The 17318-nt window shown below is 42.8% G+C and overlaps 1 protein-coding gene across 5 annotated transcripts in view; it reads right to left on the reverse strand.

Annotated features, from left to right (window-relative positions):
• MYO18B (myosin XVIIIB) overlaps positions 1 to 17318 on the reverse strand; it is a 349431-nt gene that overhangs the window by 22198 nt on the left and 309915 nt on the right. For all 5 annotated transcript variants that reach the window (XR_014519475.1, XR_014519476.1, XM_083476633.1 and 2 more), the window contains one exon: positions 11403 to 11543. Coding sequence is in view for 3 of the 5 variants with exons in the window: in XM_083476633.1 (XP_083332759.1) it covers positions 11403 to 11543 (141 nt within the window). In the remaining 2 variants the exon portion in view is untranslated. The remainder of the gene's footprint in view (positions 1 to 11402; positions 11544 to 17318) is intronic.

Here is a 17318-nt window from a genome sequence, read left to right on the forward strand (position 1 = left end):
AAGCAGCAACTAAAACCATCCCAATAAAAAGGAAATGCAAGAAAGCAAAGTGGCTGTCCAACAAGGCCTTACAAAGAGCGAGGGAGAGAAGGCAAGCAAAATGCGAGGGAGATAGTGAAAGATACAGGAAACTGAATGCAGATTTCCAAAAAATATCAAGGAGAGACAAGAAGGCCTTCTTAAATGAGCAATGTAAAGAAATAGAGGAAAACAACAGAATGGGAAAAACCAGAGATCTGTTCAAGAAAATAGGAGATATGAAAGGAACATTTTGTACAAAGATTACCATAATAAAAGACAAAAGTGGAAAGGACCTAACAGAAGCAGAAGACATCAAGAAGAGGTGGCAAGAATACACAGAGGAACTATACCAAAAAGAAAAGGATGTCTCGTACACCCCAGATAGTGTGGTTGCTGACCTTGAGCCAGACATAGAATCATAGAATCATAGAGTTGGAAGAGACCACAAGGGCCATCGAGTCCAACCCCCTGCCAAGCAGGAAACACCATCAGAGCACTCCTGACATATCGTTGTCAAGCCTCTGCTTAAAGACCTCCAAAGGAGGAGACTCCACCACACTCCTTGGCAGCAAATTCCACTGTCAAACAGCTCTTACTGTCAGGAAGTTCTTCCTAATGTTTAGGTGGAATCTTCTTTCTTGTAGTTTGGATCCATTGCTCCGTGTCCGCTTCTCTGGAGCAGCAGAAAACAACCTTTCTCCCTCCTCTATGTGACATCCTTTTATATATTTGAACATGGCTACCATATCACCCCTTAACCTCCTCTTCTCCAGGCTAAACATGCCCAGCTCCCTTAGCCGTTCCTCATAAGGCATCGATTCCAGGCCTTTGACCATTTTGGTTGCCCTCCTCTGGACACGTTCCAGTTTGTCAGTGTCCTTCTTGAATTGTGGTGCCCAGAACTGGACACAGTACTCCAGGTGAGGTCTGACCAGAGCAGAATACAGTGGCACTATTACTTCCCTTGATCTAGATGCTATACTCCTATTGATGCAGCCCAGAATTGCATTTGCTGTTTTAGCTGCCACGTCACACTGTTGGCTCATGTCAGGTTTGTGGTCAGTCAAGACTCCTAGATCCTTTTCACATGTACTGCTCTCAAGCCAGGTGTCACCCATCTTGTATTTGTGCCTGGAGAGTGAAGTCAAATGGGCTTTAGAAAGCACTGCTAATAACAAGGCCAGTGGAAGTGATTATATTCCAGCTGAACTATTTAAAATTTTATTTTTATTTTTAAAATGATATTTATTGAAAAAAGATTTTTTAAAAAATTACAAAGAAATAAAAAGACAAAGTTACAAAGAAAAAATACAAAAACAGAAAAAGAAAAAGAAAAAATAAACCATCATTTTCAAATTCTCGAATTTCATTACCTTCTTTCCATGACCTCCTCCTCCTCCCATCTCTTGTATCTTGATTAATAATTGTCACAGCAAATCCTTTCCCTAATTCATAGTATTCTGTCCTTACATTACCTTACTCTATTTTCATCTTATCTTATAAAAAACCTTAAAACTTAAGACTTAAGTCTTATTTTTACCAGCTTCTCATAACCATAACCTTTTTACCTGATTCTTTAAACATTTTTACAAGAGCCAAGTAATTTCATTTCAACATTTTTCCAGCGTTCATAAAACATTTCTGATAATAAAAAGAAAAAAAGAATAAAAACAATCCAATCTTCTTCCAGCGTCCCCTCTTCCCGGTCCCGGGATTGTCAGTCCTTTTTTTTTAACCCATTAGTCTGGCACATTAACCTGGTGATCTTATATCTGAGGCCTTCAAATCTCTTCCATGTCCCTTCCGCAGCTCTTCTTCATATTTTCCTTTCACTCGTGGGAACTCCAGCTTGGTAGTGTTTTTGACCCATTTCAACAAATCAGCCCCTTTCTCATAGTCCAGACTAGACTCCATGTGGTATTTTAAAACATATTTCAGATTCCCTCCAAGATTGGGAGTCCCAGCAGCTCCAAACCTCTGACGGCCCATTGCCAGACTCGGAAAGTCCAAACATCCCTGCATAGGGGGGTCAGTCCAACCCCCCATTTCCAAATCAATCCAAACTTTGTCTTTCCAAATCTGGTTTTTTCCAAGTTCATTTGTCAAATCCAAAGGCTCATTTTCCTGCTGGGCCAAAAGTCTCTCCATCCCTGGCGCCCAAGATTCAGCAAGGTCCCCTGCTTTCAGTTGTTCTGTCATGGCACGCTCCTGTTTTGGTTCCTGAGTGGGCTCCATATAGTTTCCCACTACCTGTTCAAAGGTTCTGGCCGCATTAGTCATAAAATCCGTCTTCTGACTTAACTGATCCAATAGGGCATTTATTTTACAGAAAGCACCCAACAGTGCTTCTGAAGGCATTGTCCTACAAGGTCACAAATCCTTTCCCACAGTTGTAATCAGTAACAGCTGCAAGTTCCCAGGATTTAGTTACAATTTCACAGTTCCCCTCTAGGGGGAAAAACTTCTGGTTGTTCTTTTTCTTGAAAACAATAGCAACAAAGTTTCTTTTTTAAGATATTTTGTCCATATTTGTTCTTTTAAAAGACGAAAGGAAACAATGAAATCACAATGTTTCTCTTCTTTTAACTATCTGTCAAAGACATTTGTTTCTGGTCAATGAGCTTCAAACATCAATTCTGACACCCCGCTCCAGGGTCAGGACGGTGGAAAATTACTTTGTTTTAGCTTCACTTCTGCAGGTTTAAACAGCTCAGGAAAAAGTCCCCCTTCTTCTCCTGCTTCCGAAGGGGGGTTCAGCGATTTTAAATGATGAAAGTCGATCCTTTAAAAGTGATTTTTAAGGCTCTAGTTTGCGTTGTCTTTGCTTTGTTCTGACTACAAGGAAACGGAAGGGTGACTTCCTGTTTAAACCTTCCCTTTTCAGTACCAAATTAGGGTTAATTTTAAAGTCCAAATTCCTTTTTATTTCGCCAGTTCTTATTTGAAGTCCAAATATTTAATGTTCCAGTACTCACGGTTGGTTATTTTAGATGCCAAATTGTCCCAGGAAAAAGGCAGCGCTCTCCGGCAACGGCTATGCGGCTTCGCTCCACAGAAAAAGCAATTAACTCACAGCACCACGCCACTTTCCCCTCTTCACTTTGGAGCCCGTTTGTGGGTTCCTTTGTGGGTTGGGGGGCGCTAAGGGTGCCCGCTGAGTCCCACGGTCACAGGCTTCATCCGCTTGTGATTTCCAGAAGGGTCCCCTCTACGCCGCAGTGGAAAAGACCCGTTTCATGCGGAGCTGGTCCCTCCAGTTCAGAGGGAGTCCGCCATTGCCAGTGGCGCCACCCCGGAAGTCTGAACTATTTAAAATTTTAAACGATGATGCTGTCAAGGTGCTACACTCAATATGCCAGCAAATTTGGAAAACTCAGCAGTGGCCAGAGGATTGGAGAAGATCAGTCTACATCCCAATCCCAAAAAAGGGCAGTGCCAAAGAATGCTCCAACTACCGCACAATTGCTCTCATTTCACACGCTAGCAAGGTTATGCTTAAAATTCTACAAGGTAGGCTCAAGCAGTATGTGGACCGAGAACTCCCAGAAGTGCAAGCTGGATTTCGAAGGGGCAGAGGAACCAGAGACCAAATTGCAAACATGCGCTGGATTGTGGAGAAAGCTAGAGAGTTCCAGAAAGACATCTACTTCTGCTTCATTGACTATGCAAAAGCCTTTGACTGTGTAGGCCACAGCAAACTATGGCAAGTTCTTAAAGAAATGGGAATGCCTGATCACCTCATCTGTCTCCTGAGAAATCTCTATGTGGGACAAGAAGCTACAGTTAGAACTGGATATGGAACAACTGATTGGTTCAAAATTGGGAAAGGAGTACGGCAAGGCTGTATATTGTCTCCCTGCTTATTTAACTTATATGCAGAATTCATCATGCGAAAGGCTGGGCTGGATGAATCCCAAGCCGGAATTAAGATCGCCGGAAGAAATATCAACAACCTCAGATATGCAGATGACACAACCTTGATGGCAGAAAGTGAGGAGGAATTAAAGAGCCTTTTAATGAGGGTGAAAGAGGAGAGAGCAAAACATGGTCTGAAGCTCAACATCAAAAAAACGAAGATCATGGCCACTGGTCCCATCACCTCCTGGCAAATAGAAGGGGAAGAAATGGAGGCAGTGAGAAATTTTACTTTCTTGGGCTCCATGATCACTGCAGATGGTGACAGCAGTCACGGAATTAAAAGACGACTGCTCCTTGGGAGAAAGGCGATGGCAAACCTAGACAGCATCTTAAAAAGCAGAGACATCACCTTGCCAACAAAAGCCCGTATTGTAAAAGCCATGGTTTTCCCAGTAGTGATGTATGGAAGTGAGAGCTGGACCATAAAGAAGGCTGATCGCCGAAGAATTGATGTTTTTGAATTATGGTGCTGGAGGAGACTCTTGAGAGTCCCATGGACTGCAAGAAGATCAAACGTATGCATTCTGAAGGAAATCAGGTGGCAGGATTCAAACTGAATAAACTAAAAACAAAGGTATTGGAGAAAAATTTAACATCTTTTGAAAAAGAAAGGTTTCAGAATGAGACAGGGTTAACTGTGGTCAAGAAAGTGAAGTACTTGGGAATAAACATGACAGCTAAAAATGTGAACTTATTTAAAGACAATTATGAGAAAATCTGGACAGAAGTGAAAAAAGATTTAGAAACTTGGTCAAATTTGAAGCTTTCCTTGTTGGGTCGGATTGCGGTCATAAAGATGAATGTATTGCCAAGAGTGTTGTTCTTGTTTCAAACACTGCAAATTATAGACAAGATGGACTGTTTCAAGAAGTGGCAGAAAGATATATCTAAATTTGTCTGGCAGGGCAAAAAGCCCAGAATAAAATTTAAGATTTTAACTGATGCAAAGGAAAGGGGGGGATTTGCCCTGCCAGACTTTAAACTTTACTATGAAGTGGCAGCATTCTGCTGGCTGAAGGACTGGCTACTTCTTGAGAATACAGACATTTTGGATTTAGGAGGTTTTAACAACGCTTTTGGGTGGCACGCATATTTGTGGTATGACAAGGTTAAAGCTCATAAAGGTTTTAAAAATCATATTGTCAGGAAAGCACTATTTAATGTCTGGACTAGATATAAAGATTTGTTGGAAAATAAAACTCCAAGGTGGTTGTCGCCAATGGAAGCTAAAGCTGTTAAGAAGCTTAATATGGAATCTAAATGGCCGAGATACTGGGAAATTCTGGAACATGAAGGGGACAGACTGAAATTGCAGAGTTTTGAGAAATTAAAAGGGAGAGTGAGAGACTGGCTTCACTAATATCAAATAATGGAGCTTTTTAAGATGGACAGGAAAATTGGCTTCCAGGTGGAAAAATCAAAATTGGAGAGTGAGTTGTTAGAATCCAGTACTAAAAATTTGTCAAAAATGTATAACTTGCTGCTGAAATGGAATACACAGGATGAAATGGTTAAATCAGCAATGATTAAGTGGGCTCAGGACATTGGTCATAATATCATGTTTGCTGACTGGGAAAAGTTGTGGACCACCGGGATGAAATTTACAGCATGTAATGCCTTAAGAGAAAATGTTATGAAAATGATTTACAGGTGGTACATGACCCCAGTCAAGCTTGCAAAAATTTATCATTTGCCGGACAATAAGTGTTGGAAATGTAAAGAAAATGAAGGTACCTTTTTTCACCTTTGGTGGACATGCCCAAAGATTAAGGCTTTCTGGGAAATGATATATAATGAACTGAAAAAGGTATTTAAATATACCTTCCCGAAGAAACCAGAGGCCTTTCTCTTGGGTATTGTCGACCAGGGGGTGTTAAATAAGGATAAAACTTTTTTTATGTATGCTACAACAGCAGCAAGAATACTCATCGCAAAGTACTGGAAGACACAAGATCTACCCACCTTGGAAGAATGGCAGATGAAGGTGATTGACTACATGGGTTTGGCAGAAATGACGAGCAGAATCCGAAACCAGGGAAGAGAAACAGCGGAAGAAGATTGGAAAAAATTTAAGGACTATTTAAAGAAGTATTGCAAAATTAATGAGTGTTAAAATGATGTTGGATTAGAAAATAAGCAGTTACTAGCGGTAATGGATAAGCTAAGGAGAATAAGTAAGATTAAATTCAAGTTAAAAGAAGGGAAGGATTTGCTGAATAATTGATTAGAAATTGGAATACAGAAAGGGGAGCTATGAGGAAGTCGGGGAAGTAAATTGTAAGGAAATAAGATTTTGAAATTGTACCTGTTTTTTGTTTGTTGTGTTTATTGTATTGTATTGTCTTGTTTTGTTTTTGTTGTTATAAAAATTATGGAAACTCTAATAAAAAATTTATTTTTAAAAAAAGGAAATCAGGCCTGAATACTCACTGGAAGGACAGATCGTGAAGCTGAGGCTCCAATACTTTGGCCACCTCATGAGAAGAGAAGACTCCCTGGAAAAGACCCTGATGTTGGGAAAGATGGAGGGCACAAGGAAAAGGGGACGACGGAGGACGAGATGGCTGGACAGTGTTCTTGAAGCTACGAACATGAGTCTGACCAAACTGTGGGAGGCAGTGGAAGACAGGAGTGCCTGGCGTGCTCTGGTCCATGGGGTCACAAAGAGTCGGACACAACTAAACGACTAAACAACAACAAAGCAAGCACCCCCCCCCCGTGCAGGCACCCCCAGCAGAGCCTAGCGCTCCTCTCCTGGCATCAGAGAAACTAACGCACACAGAGAGGAGCATTGGGCCGGGCTGTGCTGGGGGCACTGGCGTGGGGGCAGCTGGTTCATGCCCGCCAAGTGCCACATTGGCTGGCTAGGCTCCCCCCTATGCAGGCAGGCAGGTGGCACAGCGTGGCCCTGCTTGGCTCCAGTGCTGTGTGGGATCGTTCCAGCGATGTCAGTGGCGAGGGCTGGAGTGCCATGGTGGCCTCCTTCATCCTTCATGCACACACACCCGGCGCATGCATGCGCACCCTCCGGAGTGCATGCACCTGCCCTGGGCACCATAAGCTCATGCAACACCACTGCTTAGATGCATGGCTAGATCTTTGTGGCAATATTTTCCCAATGGTCAATTCTTTAAAAATGAAGACCGTTTTTCACAGAGAGGTGAATGTTGAGCAGAGGTGGGATTCATCTTTTCACCTGGTGCTGATTGTTTTTAAACTGCAACTCTTTCCTCCATTCAAGCTCATTTCCTGCCGCCGCCACCACTTATGTTCCAAAGGCATGTTTAGTCCTGAAAATACCCACCTAGGAATCTGAGGGCAGGGAGAGATAATCTGGAAGGGGGATGAGCTGGAGCACAAGAACAGCCAGGGGTTAAGCGCAGCCTTACTGCAACAACTCCTCTGTTAAAATCTCAATCTCCGCCCCACCTCATATTAGCAGTGCTGTTTAAAAAATGGCATTTGAGGGGCTGCTGCTTTGGGGGACTGGGGGTCTTGCTAAGTGACTCTCCTGCTTTGGAGCCTTTGAAACAGAGAGAAGAAATCCCCAGAGGAGAAACGCCTGCGTAGATTCAAGATGTTTGTTCCCTGAAAGGACCTGCAGACCTTTATTAGAGCTGAATATCAGCAAGCGACCCACGTTGTGAGTAAATGCCATTGCTTGGAACTGGTCTTTGAAAAATTAAAGTTGAAGAGACCTCTAAATATTTGACATTTGCAGGAGAGAGAGAGAGAGAGAGAGAGAGAGAGAGAGAGAGAGAGAGAGAGATTTTATATATGGTTTGCTTCTCTTCCAGAATGGCAAGGATTAGGAAGATGATCCATGGAGAAAATAAGCAAATGAAGTCAGCTCAAGACAGACTTCGTTCAAAGCTGCAGCTACTGGCTGCTGAGCAGCCTTCCATGTCAGCCTGAGGTAGTATGTGCCTTGGCTGGATCCCTTGGCTGGATCAGGCCAAAGGCCAATAATAATAATAATAATAATAATAATAATAATAATAATAATACCTTTATTGTCAATATACAACCTGTGTACAATGAAATGAACCAAACCTGCCACCCAGCAAACACTCAATCTCATTGCACTCTGTGTGCTTGTTGCACAACGCACCAACCCCAAAAGTCAATTGCACTATATCATTTTCCGTTCAGCAGCCTAACAGCCCACGGATAAAAACTGTTTTTTAGCCTGTTGGTACGACTGATTATATTTCTATATATCCTGCCAGAGGGTAGAAGATTAAAAAGGGGCTGGCCAGGGTGTGAATCATCCCTGAGAATTTTTCTTGCTCTCCTAAGGCATCTATCCCTTGCGATATCATCTAGCGGGCTCAGGGGACAGCCCATGTGCTGTGTTCATCACCCTCTGTAAAGACTTTCTGTCCGTGGCTGTCAAGCCAACGTACCACACTGTGATACAATATGAGAGGACACTTTCTATTGTGGACCAGTAGAAGGAGGTCATCAGTTGTTATTTAACATTGTTCTTTCGCAAGACCCTGAGGAATTGGAGTCTCTGTTGGGCCTTCCTAACAACCTGAGTTATATTGTTTTTCCAAGTGATGTCTTCACTAAGGTAAACTCCCAGGAATTTAAATGGACTATCTCCACACAACCCCCCTCCCCCGGATATACAACGGGGCTAGTTCCCCTCTCTTCCTCCGAAAGTCCAACACCAGATGTGATCTCAGAACCACTGGCAGTCATCTTTGAGAATTCCTGGAGAACAGGCGAAGTCCCGGCAGACTGGAGGAGGGCAAATGTTGTCCCTATTTTCAAAAAGGGGAAAAGAGAGGACCCAAATAATTACCGCCCAGTCAGTCTGACATCAATACCAGGGAAGATTCTGGAGCAGATCATTAAGCAAACAGTCTGTGCGCACCTAGAAAGGAATGCTGTGATCACCAATAGTCAGCATGGATTTCTGAAAAATAAGTCATGTCAGACTAACCTGATCTCGTTTTTTGACAGAATTACAAGCCTGGTAGATGAAGGGAACGCAGTGGATGTAGCCTACCTTGATTTCAGCAAGGCATTTGACAAGGTGCCCCATGATATTCTTGTAAAGAAACTGGTAAAATGCGGTCTTGACTATGCTACCACTCAGTGGATTTGTAACTGGCTGACTGACCGAACCCAAAGAGTGCTCATCAATGGTTCCTCTTCATCCTGGAGAAGAGTGGCTAGTGGGGTGCCACAGGGTTCTGTCTTGGGCCCGGTCTTATTCAACATCTTTATCAACGACTTGGATGATGGACTCAAGGGCATCCTGATCAAATTTGCAGATGACACCAAACTGGGAGGGGTGGCTAACACCCCAGAGGACAGGATCACACTTCAAAACGACCTTGACAGATTAGAGAACTGGGCAAAAACAAACAAGATGAATTTTAACAGGGAGAAATGTAAAGTATTGCACTTGGGCAAAAAAAATGAGAGGCACAAATACAAGATGGGTGACACCTGGCTTGAGAGCTGTACATGTGAAAAGGATCTAGGAGTCTTAGTTGACCACAAACTTGACATGAGCCAACAGTGTGACGCGGCAGCTAAAAAAGCCAATGCAATTCTGGGCTGCATCAATAGGAGTATAGCATCTAGTTCAAGGGAAGTAATAGTGCCACTGTATTCTGCTCTGGTCAGACCTCACCTGGAGTACTGTGTCCAGTTCTGGGCACCACAGTTCAAAGCAAAGTTCTTAACCAAAGGTACTATTTCTGGGTTAGCGGAGTCTGTAACCTGAAGTGTCTGTAACCTGAAGCGTCTGTAACCCGAGGTACCACTATAGTGATGTATGGAAGTGAGAGCTGGACCATAAAGAAGGCTGGTCGCCGAAGAATTGATGCTTTTGAGTTATGGTGCTGGAGGAGACTCTTGAGAGTCCCACGGACTGCAAGAAGATCAAACCTCTCCATTCTGAAGGAAATCAGCCCTGAGTGCTCACTGGAAGGACAGGTCCTGAAGCTGAGGCGCCAATACTTTGGCCACCTCATGAGAAGTGAAGACTCCCTGGAAAAGCCCCTGATGTTGGGAAAGATGGAGGGCACAAAAAGAAGGGGACGACGGAGGACGAGATGGTAGTGCCACTGTATTCTGCTCTGGTCAGACCTCACCTGGAGTACTGTGTCCAGTTCTGGGCACCACAGTTCAAGAAGGACACTGACAAACTGGAACGTGTCCAGAGGAGGGCAACCAAAATGGTCAAAGGCCTGGAAACGATGCCTTATGAGGAACGGCTAAGGGAGCTGGGCATGTTTAGCCTGGAGAAGAGGAGGTTAAGGGGTGATATGATAGCCATGTTCAAATATATAAAAGGATGTCATATAGAAGAGGGAGAAAGGTTGTTTTCTGCTGCTCCAGAGAAGCGGACACGGAGCAATGGATCCAAACTACAAGAAAGAAGATTCCACCTAAACATTAGGAAGAACTTCGTGACAGTAAGAGCTGTTCGACAGTGGAATTTGCTGCCAAGGAGTGTGGTGGAGTCTCCTACTTTGGAGGTCTTTAAGCAGAGGCTTGACAACCATATGTCAGGAGTGCTCTGATGGTGTTTCCTGCTTGGCAGGGGGTTGGACTCGATGGCCCTTGTGGTCTCTTCCAACTCTATGATTCTATGATTCTATGACCATCTCCTTTGTTTTGCTAATATTTAGGTGCAAGTTATTCTTTAGGCACCATGTAGATACTTTTTGAACCTCCCCCCCATACACCGATTCATCTCCACCTGTAATTAGACCCATTATGGTAGCATCATCTGCAAACTTAATAACTGCAGTAGATGGATCAGATGAAATACAATTGAGTTCACACAATGGGTCAGACAGAGGCAGGGCCAGAGCACAACAGCAGCTCCCAGGATCTGGGATCCAGCAGCACATTGGCCCTGATTTTGGAGGCTCTGCCCCTCCCCTCTATGCTAGCCAGGGTGGAAGGGATGGTTGCCAGGTCCAACCCACAGAGAGAAGGTCCAGCCTTTGTATCAGAGGGAGGGGCTGGATAGCATTGCCAGAATTTACACAGCCCCCGTTGCCCTGCTCAGCACACCAGGGGACTGACTCTTCAGCAACTAAAAAAAATTAAATCTCTCTCAAGTTAAAAAGATCACACATAAAGTGTTGCAACTTTTAATTACAGTACTATATAAGGTGAACACCAGGGGGAGGAGGGGAGCTGGGGTTTGCTCACTGACAGATCTAGATTACAATTCAGGGCTAGAATCTCCCTAATTAGTGTGTTTGGGGGAAGGGAAGGTAACGTCTCAAAATGCAGCAAGCTCACATGGGCTCCATTTTCCAGATCACGCTCCAGTCGGAGGAGTCAGGTCAGGTCTGGATTGTCTCAAGTTGGGGCTGATCTGAATTGGATCCAGGAAATGGAGGTGGACATGCACAGCCCTAGTTTCTACAAACCTGTTGCATTGCTCAGAAGACACCCCTTTTCGTACACTTAAGAATGAGTCTCACCTCAGGCTCTGGGTACCACGGCTGTCCACAGTTTGCCTGGATGGAGAGGACCATGCCGATGCCAAACTGGACCACGATTTGACGCTTTCTTCAGGTTCCAAGTTCAAGCTCATGGTTGACCCCAGACTCAGCTGACTCTCGCTGTAAGCAGAAGAACACAGAAGGGTTGTTGTGAGGCTAAATGGGCAAGGAGAGAGGCCTTTGCCCACCCGATGCCCTCTGGGTGTTTTTTGACTACAACTCCCATCAGTTGTAGCCACCATGGGTTGTGGGGCAGTGCATGCACGCCACCCTGGATTGCCTGGAGGAAGGGTGAGATGGCACAAATGGAAGTTCATAACAAATTTGAAAGAATCTAAGAATCAAGAAGCTGTTTAAGAAAACTGCAAATATTTATTTCCACGGTCACAACAATTATGCACAATCAGCTCCTGTGCTTTGCAAGTGCATTTGCTTTGAACATTTGTGGTCTTGCATCATAACATATTCATATGATTTTTCCATATATGATTATTGATAGGTAATGCAATTATTGTTTATGTTGTCTCAAGCCCTTGATTAGTTGCATCAGGTGTGCCTGAGACAAAACCTGTTGTATTTGTGAGGGATTCTATTCAGGGGGTTGATGAATAGTGAGAGTGGAGAAACCAGTTAAAGTTGCATTTTCAGCTGAATGTGGGGAAACCATTTGAAGCATCTGTTGTGTTGAGCTATTTCAATTGCTTTTGTTTGATTTGCTCACTGCCAACTGCTGAAATTCTGTAAATTTTGATAATAAACCTGATTTGCAATGGGGGTGGAATAATTTTAATTGTAACTGTAGATGAATTTGGGCAGGCTGTGGGCTGGAGACACATCCCTTCCACCCTGGCTATAACAACAAAGTATAGTTTGCTATAAACCAGAAAGTGAAGCTTGAAATCTCTTCCCTTCAAGTGCAAAGTGGAGATGTTATGTCTGAACCAAGCCAAATTATGGGGGCCTTTTTACAGACAGGGCTTTTTACAGATAGGACAGAAAAGTGGTTCTTGCACCAATCACTTTGTGGATGTAAAATCTGCATTGTTGGGAAGGGGGGGGGGGGATAGCTCAATGGAGAGTCCCTGTCCACCAGATAGAGGATCAGAGCAAAGAGCATTGGAGAGAAGATCACCAAACAGGGGAACGTTGGACATATCGACATTATCCTTTGGATTGGACCCCCCTGTGAATGTGCTACCACCACAACCAACAGAAGAGGAACAAGCTTTGGGGGCAGTTGGGGGGGTACCAAAGTAACCACATGATGGTGCTGCAGGTCTTGAGTTGGAATGTGAATGGACTGAACTCCCCCGAAAAGAGGCAGAGAGTATTTCATTTATTGAAAAAAGAGCATTTGGGCTTGATTTGTTTACAAGAAACACATGTGACAAGGCTACACAGGAAGTTATTGAATAATAAAAGATTAGGCCAAGAATTTATTTCATCGGATAAAGTCAAAAAAAGAGGAGTGGTCATCTACGCAAAGGAGAGCCTATCACCAAAATTTATATTTAAAGATGATCAAGGAAGATTCGTTGCAATTGAAATTCAAACACAAGGAGAAAAATTCTTGTTGTCCCTATTTTCAAAAAAGGGAAAAGAGAGGACCCAAATAATTACCGCCCAGTCAGTCTGACATCAATACCAGGGAAGATTCTGGAGCAGATCATTAAGCAAACAGTCTGTGAGCACCTAGAAAGGAATGCTGTGATCACCAATAGTCAGCATGGATTTCTGAAAAATAAGTCATGTCAGACTAACCTGATCTCGTTTTTTGACAGAATTACAAGCCTGGTAGATGAAGGGAACGCAGTGGATATAGCCTACCTTGATTTCAGCAAGGCATTTGACAAGGTGCCCCATGAGGGCAACCAAAATGGTCAAAGGCCTGGAAACAATGCCTTATGAGGAACGGCTAAGGGACCTGGGCATGTTTAGCCTGGAGAAGAGGAGGTTAAGGGGTGATATGATAGCCATGTTCAAATATATAAAAGGATGTCACATAGAGGAGGGAGAAAGGTTGTTTTCTGCTGCTCCAGAGAAGTGGACACGGAGCAATGGATCCAAACTACAAGAAAGAAGATTCCACCTAAACATTAGGAAGAACTTCCTGACAGTAAGAGCTGTTTGACAGTGGAATTTGCTGCCAAGGAGTGTGGTGGAGTCTCCTCCTTTGGAGGTCTTTAAGAAGAGGCTTGACAACCATATGTCAGGAGTGCTCTGATGGTGTTTCCTGCTTGGCAGGAGGTTGGACTCGATGGCCCTTGTGGTCTCTTCCAACTTTATGATTCTATGATTCTATTCTATGATTCTATGAAACTGAGGGTGAAACCAAAGTCGCAGGAGATTTTAAAAGAGATAAAGTTATATCAAGTACAATATATGAAAATGATGAATCAGGAAATAGAATGGAAGATTAAACAGATGAGACAAAAGACATTTGAATAGGCAAACAAGTGCGGAAAATTGTTGGCTTGCAAATGAAAAAAAGACAAAAACTTAACACTATTATGAATTTAGAAGTGGAAGGAAAGAATGTACAGAATCCGGTGGAAATTAGAAAGTGTTTCCAGAGGTATTTTAAAAAACTATATACACAGGAGACACAGAAAGAAATGGACATTGATAAATTTTTGAAAATTAATGGACTACAAAAAATTCCCAGGAAAATAAGTTAATGCTGAATCATAAAATAAGAGAACAGGAAGTAGATTGGGCCATCCAGAACATGAAACTGGGTAAATCCCCAGGACCGGATGGATTGACTTCAAGATACTACAGATCATTAAAAGAATGGTTAATACAACCCCTAAAAGAAGTCTGTAATGAAATATTGGAAGGGAAAAAGGCACCAGAGTCGTGGAAAGAAGCATATATTACACTTATACCGAAAACAGAGATTGAAAAGACACAGCTTAAGAACTACCGCCCCATATCACTGCTTAATGTGGATTACAAAATTATTGCAGTTTTTTTGGCTAGAAGATTAAAAAAGGTGTTAAGAGAAGAAATTCATAAAGATCAAGCGGGTTTTCTCCCGGGTAGACACTTGTCTGTCAATACGAGGAATATAATTAATATCTTAGAAAAACTACAAGTGAAAATCAATACCAAAGCAGTTTTGATATTTGTGGACGCCGAGAAAGCCTTTGACTTTCTTGGAGTTTTATGAAGAAGAATTTACAGGGGATGGGGGTTGGTCAAGGGTTTGGAAATGGTATAGGTGCAATTTACTCAGAACAGAAGGCTAAATTAATTGTGAATAACGTAGTGACGGAAGAATTTAAGATTGAGAAAGGAACACGACAAGGTTGCCCAATTTCTCCATTGCTTTTTATATCGGTCCTGGAGGTTTTGCTAAATATGATTAGAAAGGACCAACTGGTAAAATGTATACAAGTGGGAGCCAAACAGTACAAACTGAAAGCATCTAAATGAGTTCTGGATCTGATTCAAGAATTTGGTCAGGTAGCAGGTTTTAAGTTGAACAAGACGAAAACTAAGGTTTTAGAGAAAACTCTAACAGAGATTGAGAGAGATAAGTTTCAGAAGGAGACAGGATTAACACTGGTTAAGAAAGTGAAATATTTAGGGGTTAATATGACCGCTAAGAATGTGAATTTATTTAAGGATAATTATGAAAAATGTTGGACTGAAGTGAAAAAAGACTTAGAAATATGGTCAAATTTGAAGTTATCATTGTTAGGTCGAATTGCTGTGATAAAAATGAATGTATTGCCAAGAATGCTGTTTCTGTTTCAAACATTGCAAATTTTGGACAAAATGGATTGTTTCAAGAAGTGGCAGAGAGATATCTCTACATTTGTCTGGCAGGGCAAGAAGCCTCGTAAAAAATTTAAGATATTAACTGATGCTAAAGAAAGAGGTGGATTTGCCCTGCCAGACCTTAAACTTTATTATGAATCAGCCACTTTTTGTTGGCTGAGAGAATGGATGCTTCTTGAAAATACTGACGTTTTGGATTTGGAAGGTTTTAACAATGTATTTCGTTGGCATGCATATCTGTGGTATGACAAGTGTCAGGGAACTGACATCGGAGCCAGAGGCGGAGGCAAGGCTCTCAAGCGATGCTGGAGAATCATAGAATCATAGAATCATAGAATCATAGAATCATAGAATCATAGAATCATAGAATCATAGAATCATAGAATCATAGAGTTGGAAGAGACCACAAGGGCCATTGAGTCCAACCCCCTGCCAAGCAGGAAACACCATCAGAGCACTCCTGACATATGGTTGTCAAGCCTCTGCTTAAAGACCTCCAAAGGAGGAGACTCCACCACACTCCTTGGCAGCAAATTCCACTGTCAAACAGCTCTTACTGTCAGGAAGTTCTTCCTAATGTTTAGGTGGAATCTTCTTTCTTGTAGTTTGGATCCATTGCTCCGTGTCCGCTTCTCTGGAGCAGCAGAAAACAACCTTTCTCCCTCCTCTATGTGACATCCTTTTATATATTTGAACATGGCTATCATATCACCCCTTAACCTACTCTTCTCCAGGCTAAACATGCCCAGCTCCCTTAGCCGTTCCTCATAAGGCATTGTTTCCAGGCCTTTGACCATTTTGGTTGCCCTCCTCTGGACACGTTCCAGTTTGTCAGTGTCCTTCTTGAATTGTGGTGCCCAGAACTGGACACAGTACTCCAGGTGTGGTCTGACCAGAGCAGAATACAGGGCCCAGCAGGTAGAGAGGCAGCTTATCAGCTGGGGAAGGAAATCAGCGTAACACCAGGGATAAAGGGGGGCAGATGGGGGAATCGGCGAGGGGGCTCCAAGACTCCTCACCGGAGACCAGCGGGGAGAGCACGGGTCCTTCACTACCCACACCCTCCCTGCGCAGAAGACTTCCGCGCAGAGAGAGTAGGAGGAGACTTGGGGTGAAACAGCTTTTATGCTGGAAAAGGTTTAAGAAATGCCCACTGGCGGATTCTGCTAGCGACTGAGGCAGCCACGAAGTGAAGGGCTGGCCAGACAGAAAAGGTTTAACAAGGCAACATAGCCAGGAGTGGCGGCAACTTACGCACGAGCAATCCCTATATTCATTACAACAAGGTTAAAGCACATAGAGCATTTAAAAATCATATTGTCAGGAAAGCACTGTTTAATGTTTGGGTAAGATACAAACACCTGTTAGAAAATAAAACCCCGAGATGGTTGTCACCAATGGAAGCAAAGGCTCAGAAAAAAACTCAATATGGAGGCCAAATGGCCGAAGTATTGGGAAATTCTGGAGCAAGAGGGAGATAGATTAAAACTGCAGAGCTTTGAAAAATTAAAAAACAGAGTGTGAGACTGGCTCCATTATTATCAAATAATGGAGGCATATAATTTGGACAAAAAATTAGGCTTCCAGGTGGAAAAATCAAAATTGGAAACAGAATTGTTAGACCCCAAAGTTAGGAATTTGTCAAGAATGTATAACTTGCTGTTGAAATGGAATACTCAGGATGAAACGGTGAAATCTGCTATGATCAAATGGGCACAAGATGTTGGACATAATATTATGATGGCTGACTGGGAACAGTTATGGACCACAGGTATGATGTTTACGGCATGTAATGCCTTAAGAGAGAATTTAATGAAAATGATTTATAGGTGGTACATGACACCAGTCAAGCTTGCAAAAATTTACCATTTGCCCGATAATAAATGTTGGAAATGTAATGAAACTGAAGGTACATTCTTTCACCTTTGGTGGACATGCCCAAGGATTAAGAACTTCTGGGAGATGATTTATAATGAAATGAAAAAGGTATTTAAATATACCTTCCTGAAGAAACCAGAGGCCTTTCTCCTGGGCATGGTTGGCCAATTGGTGCCAAAGAAGGATAGAACTTTTTTTATGTACGCTACAACAGCAGCAAGAATACTCATC

This window comes from Podarcis liolepis, assembly GCF_965112155.1.
Source record: "Podarcis liolepis genome assembly, chromosome: 15".
NCBI lineage: Eukaryota > Metazoa > Chordata > Lepidosauria > Squamata > Lacertidae > Podarcis > Podarcis liolepis.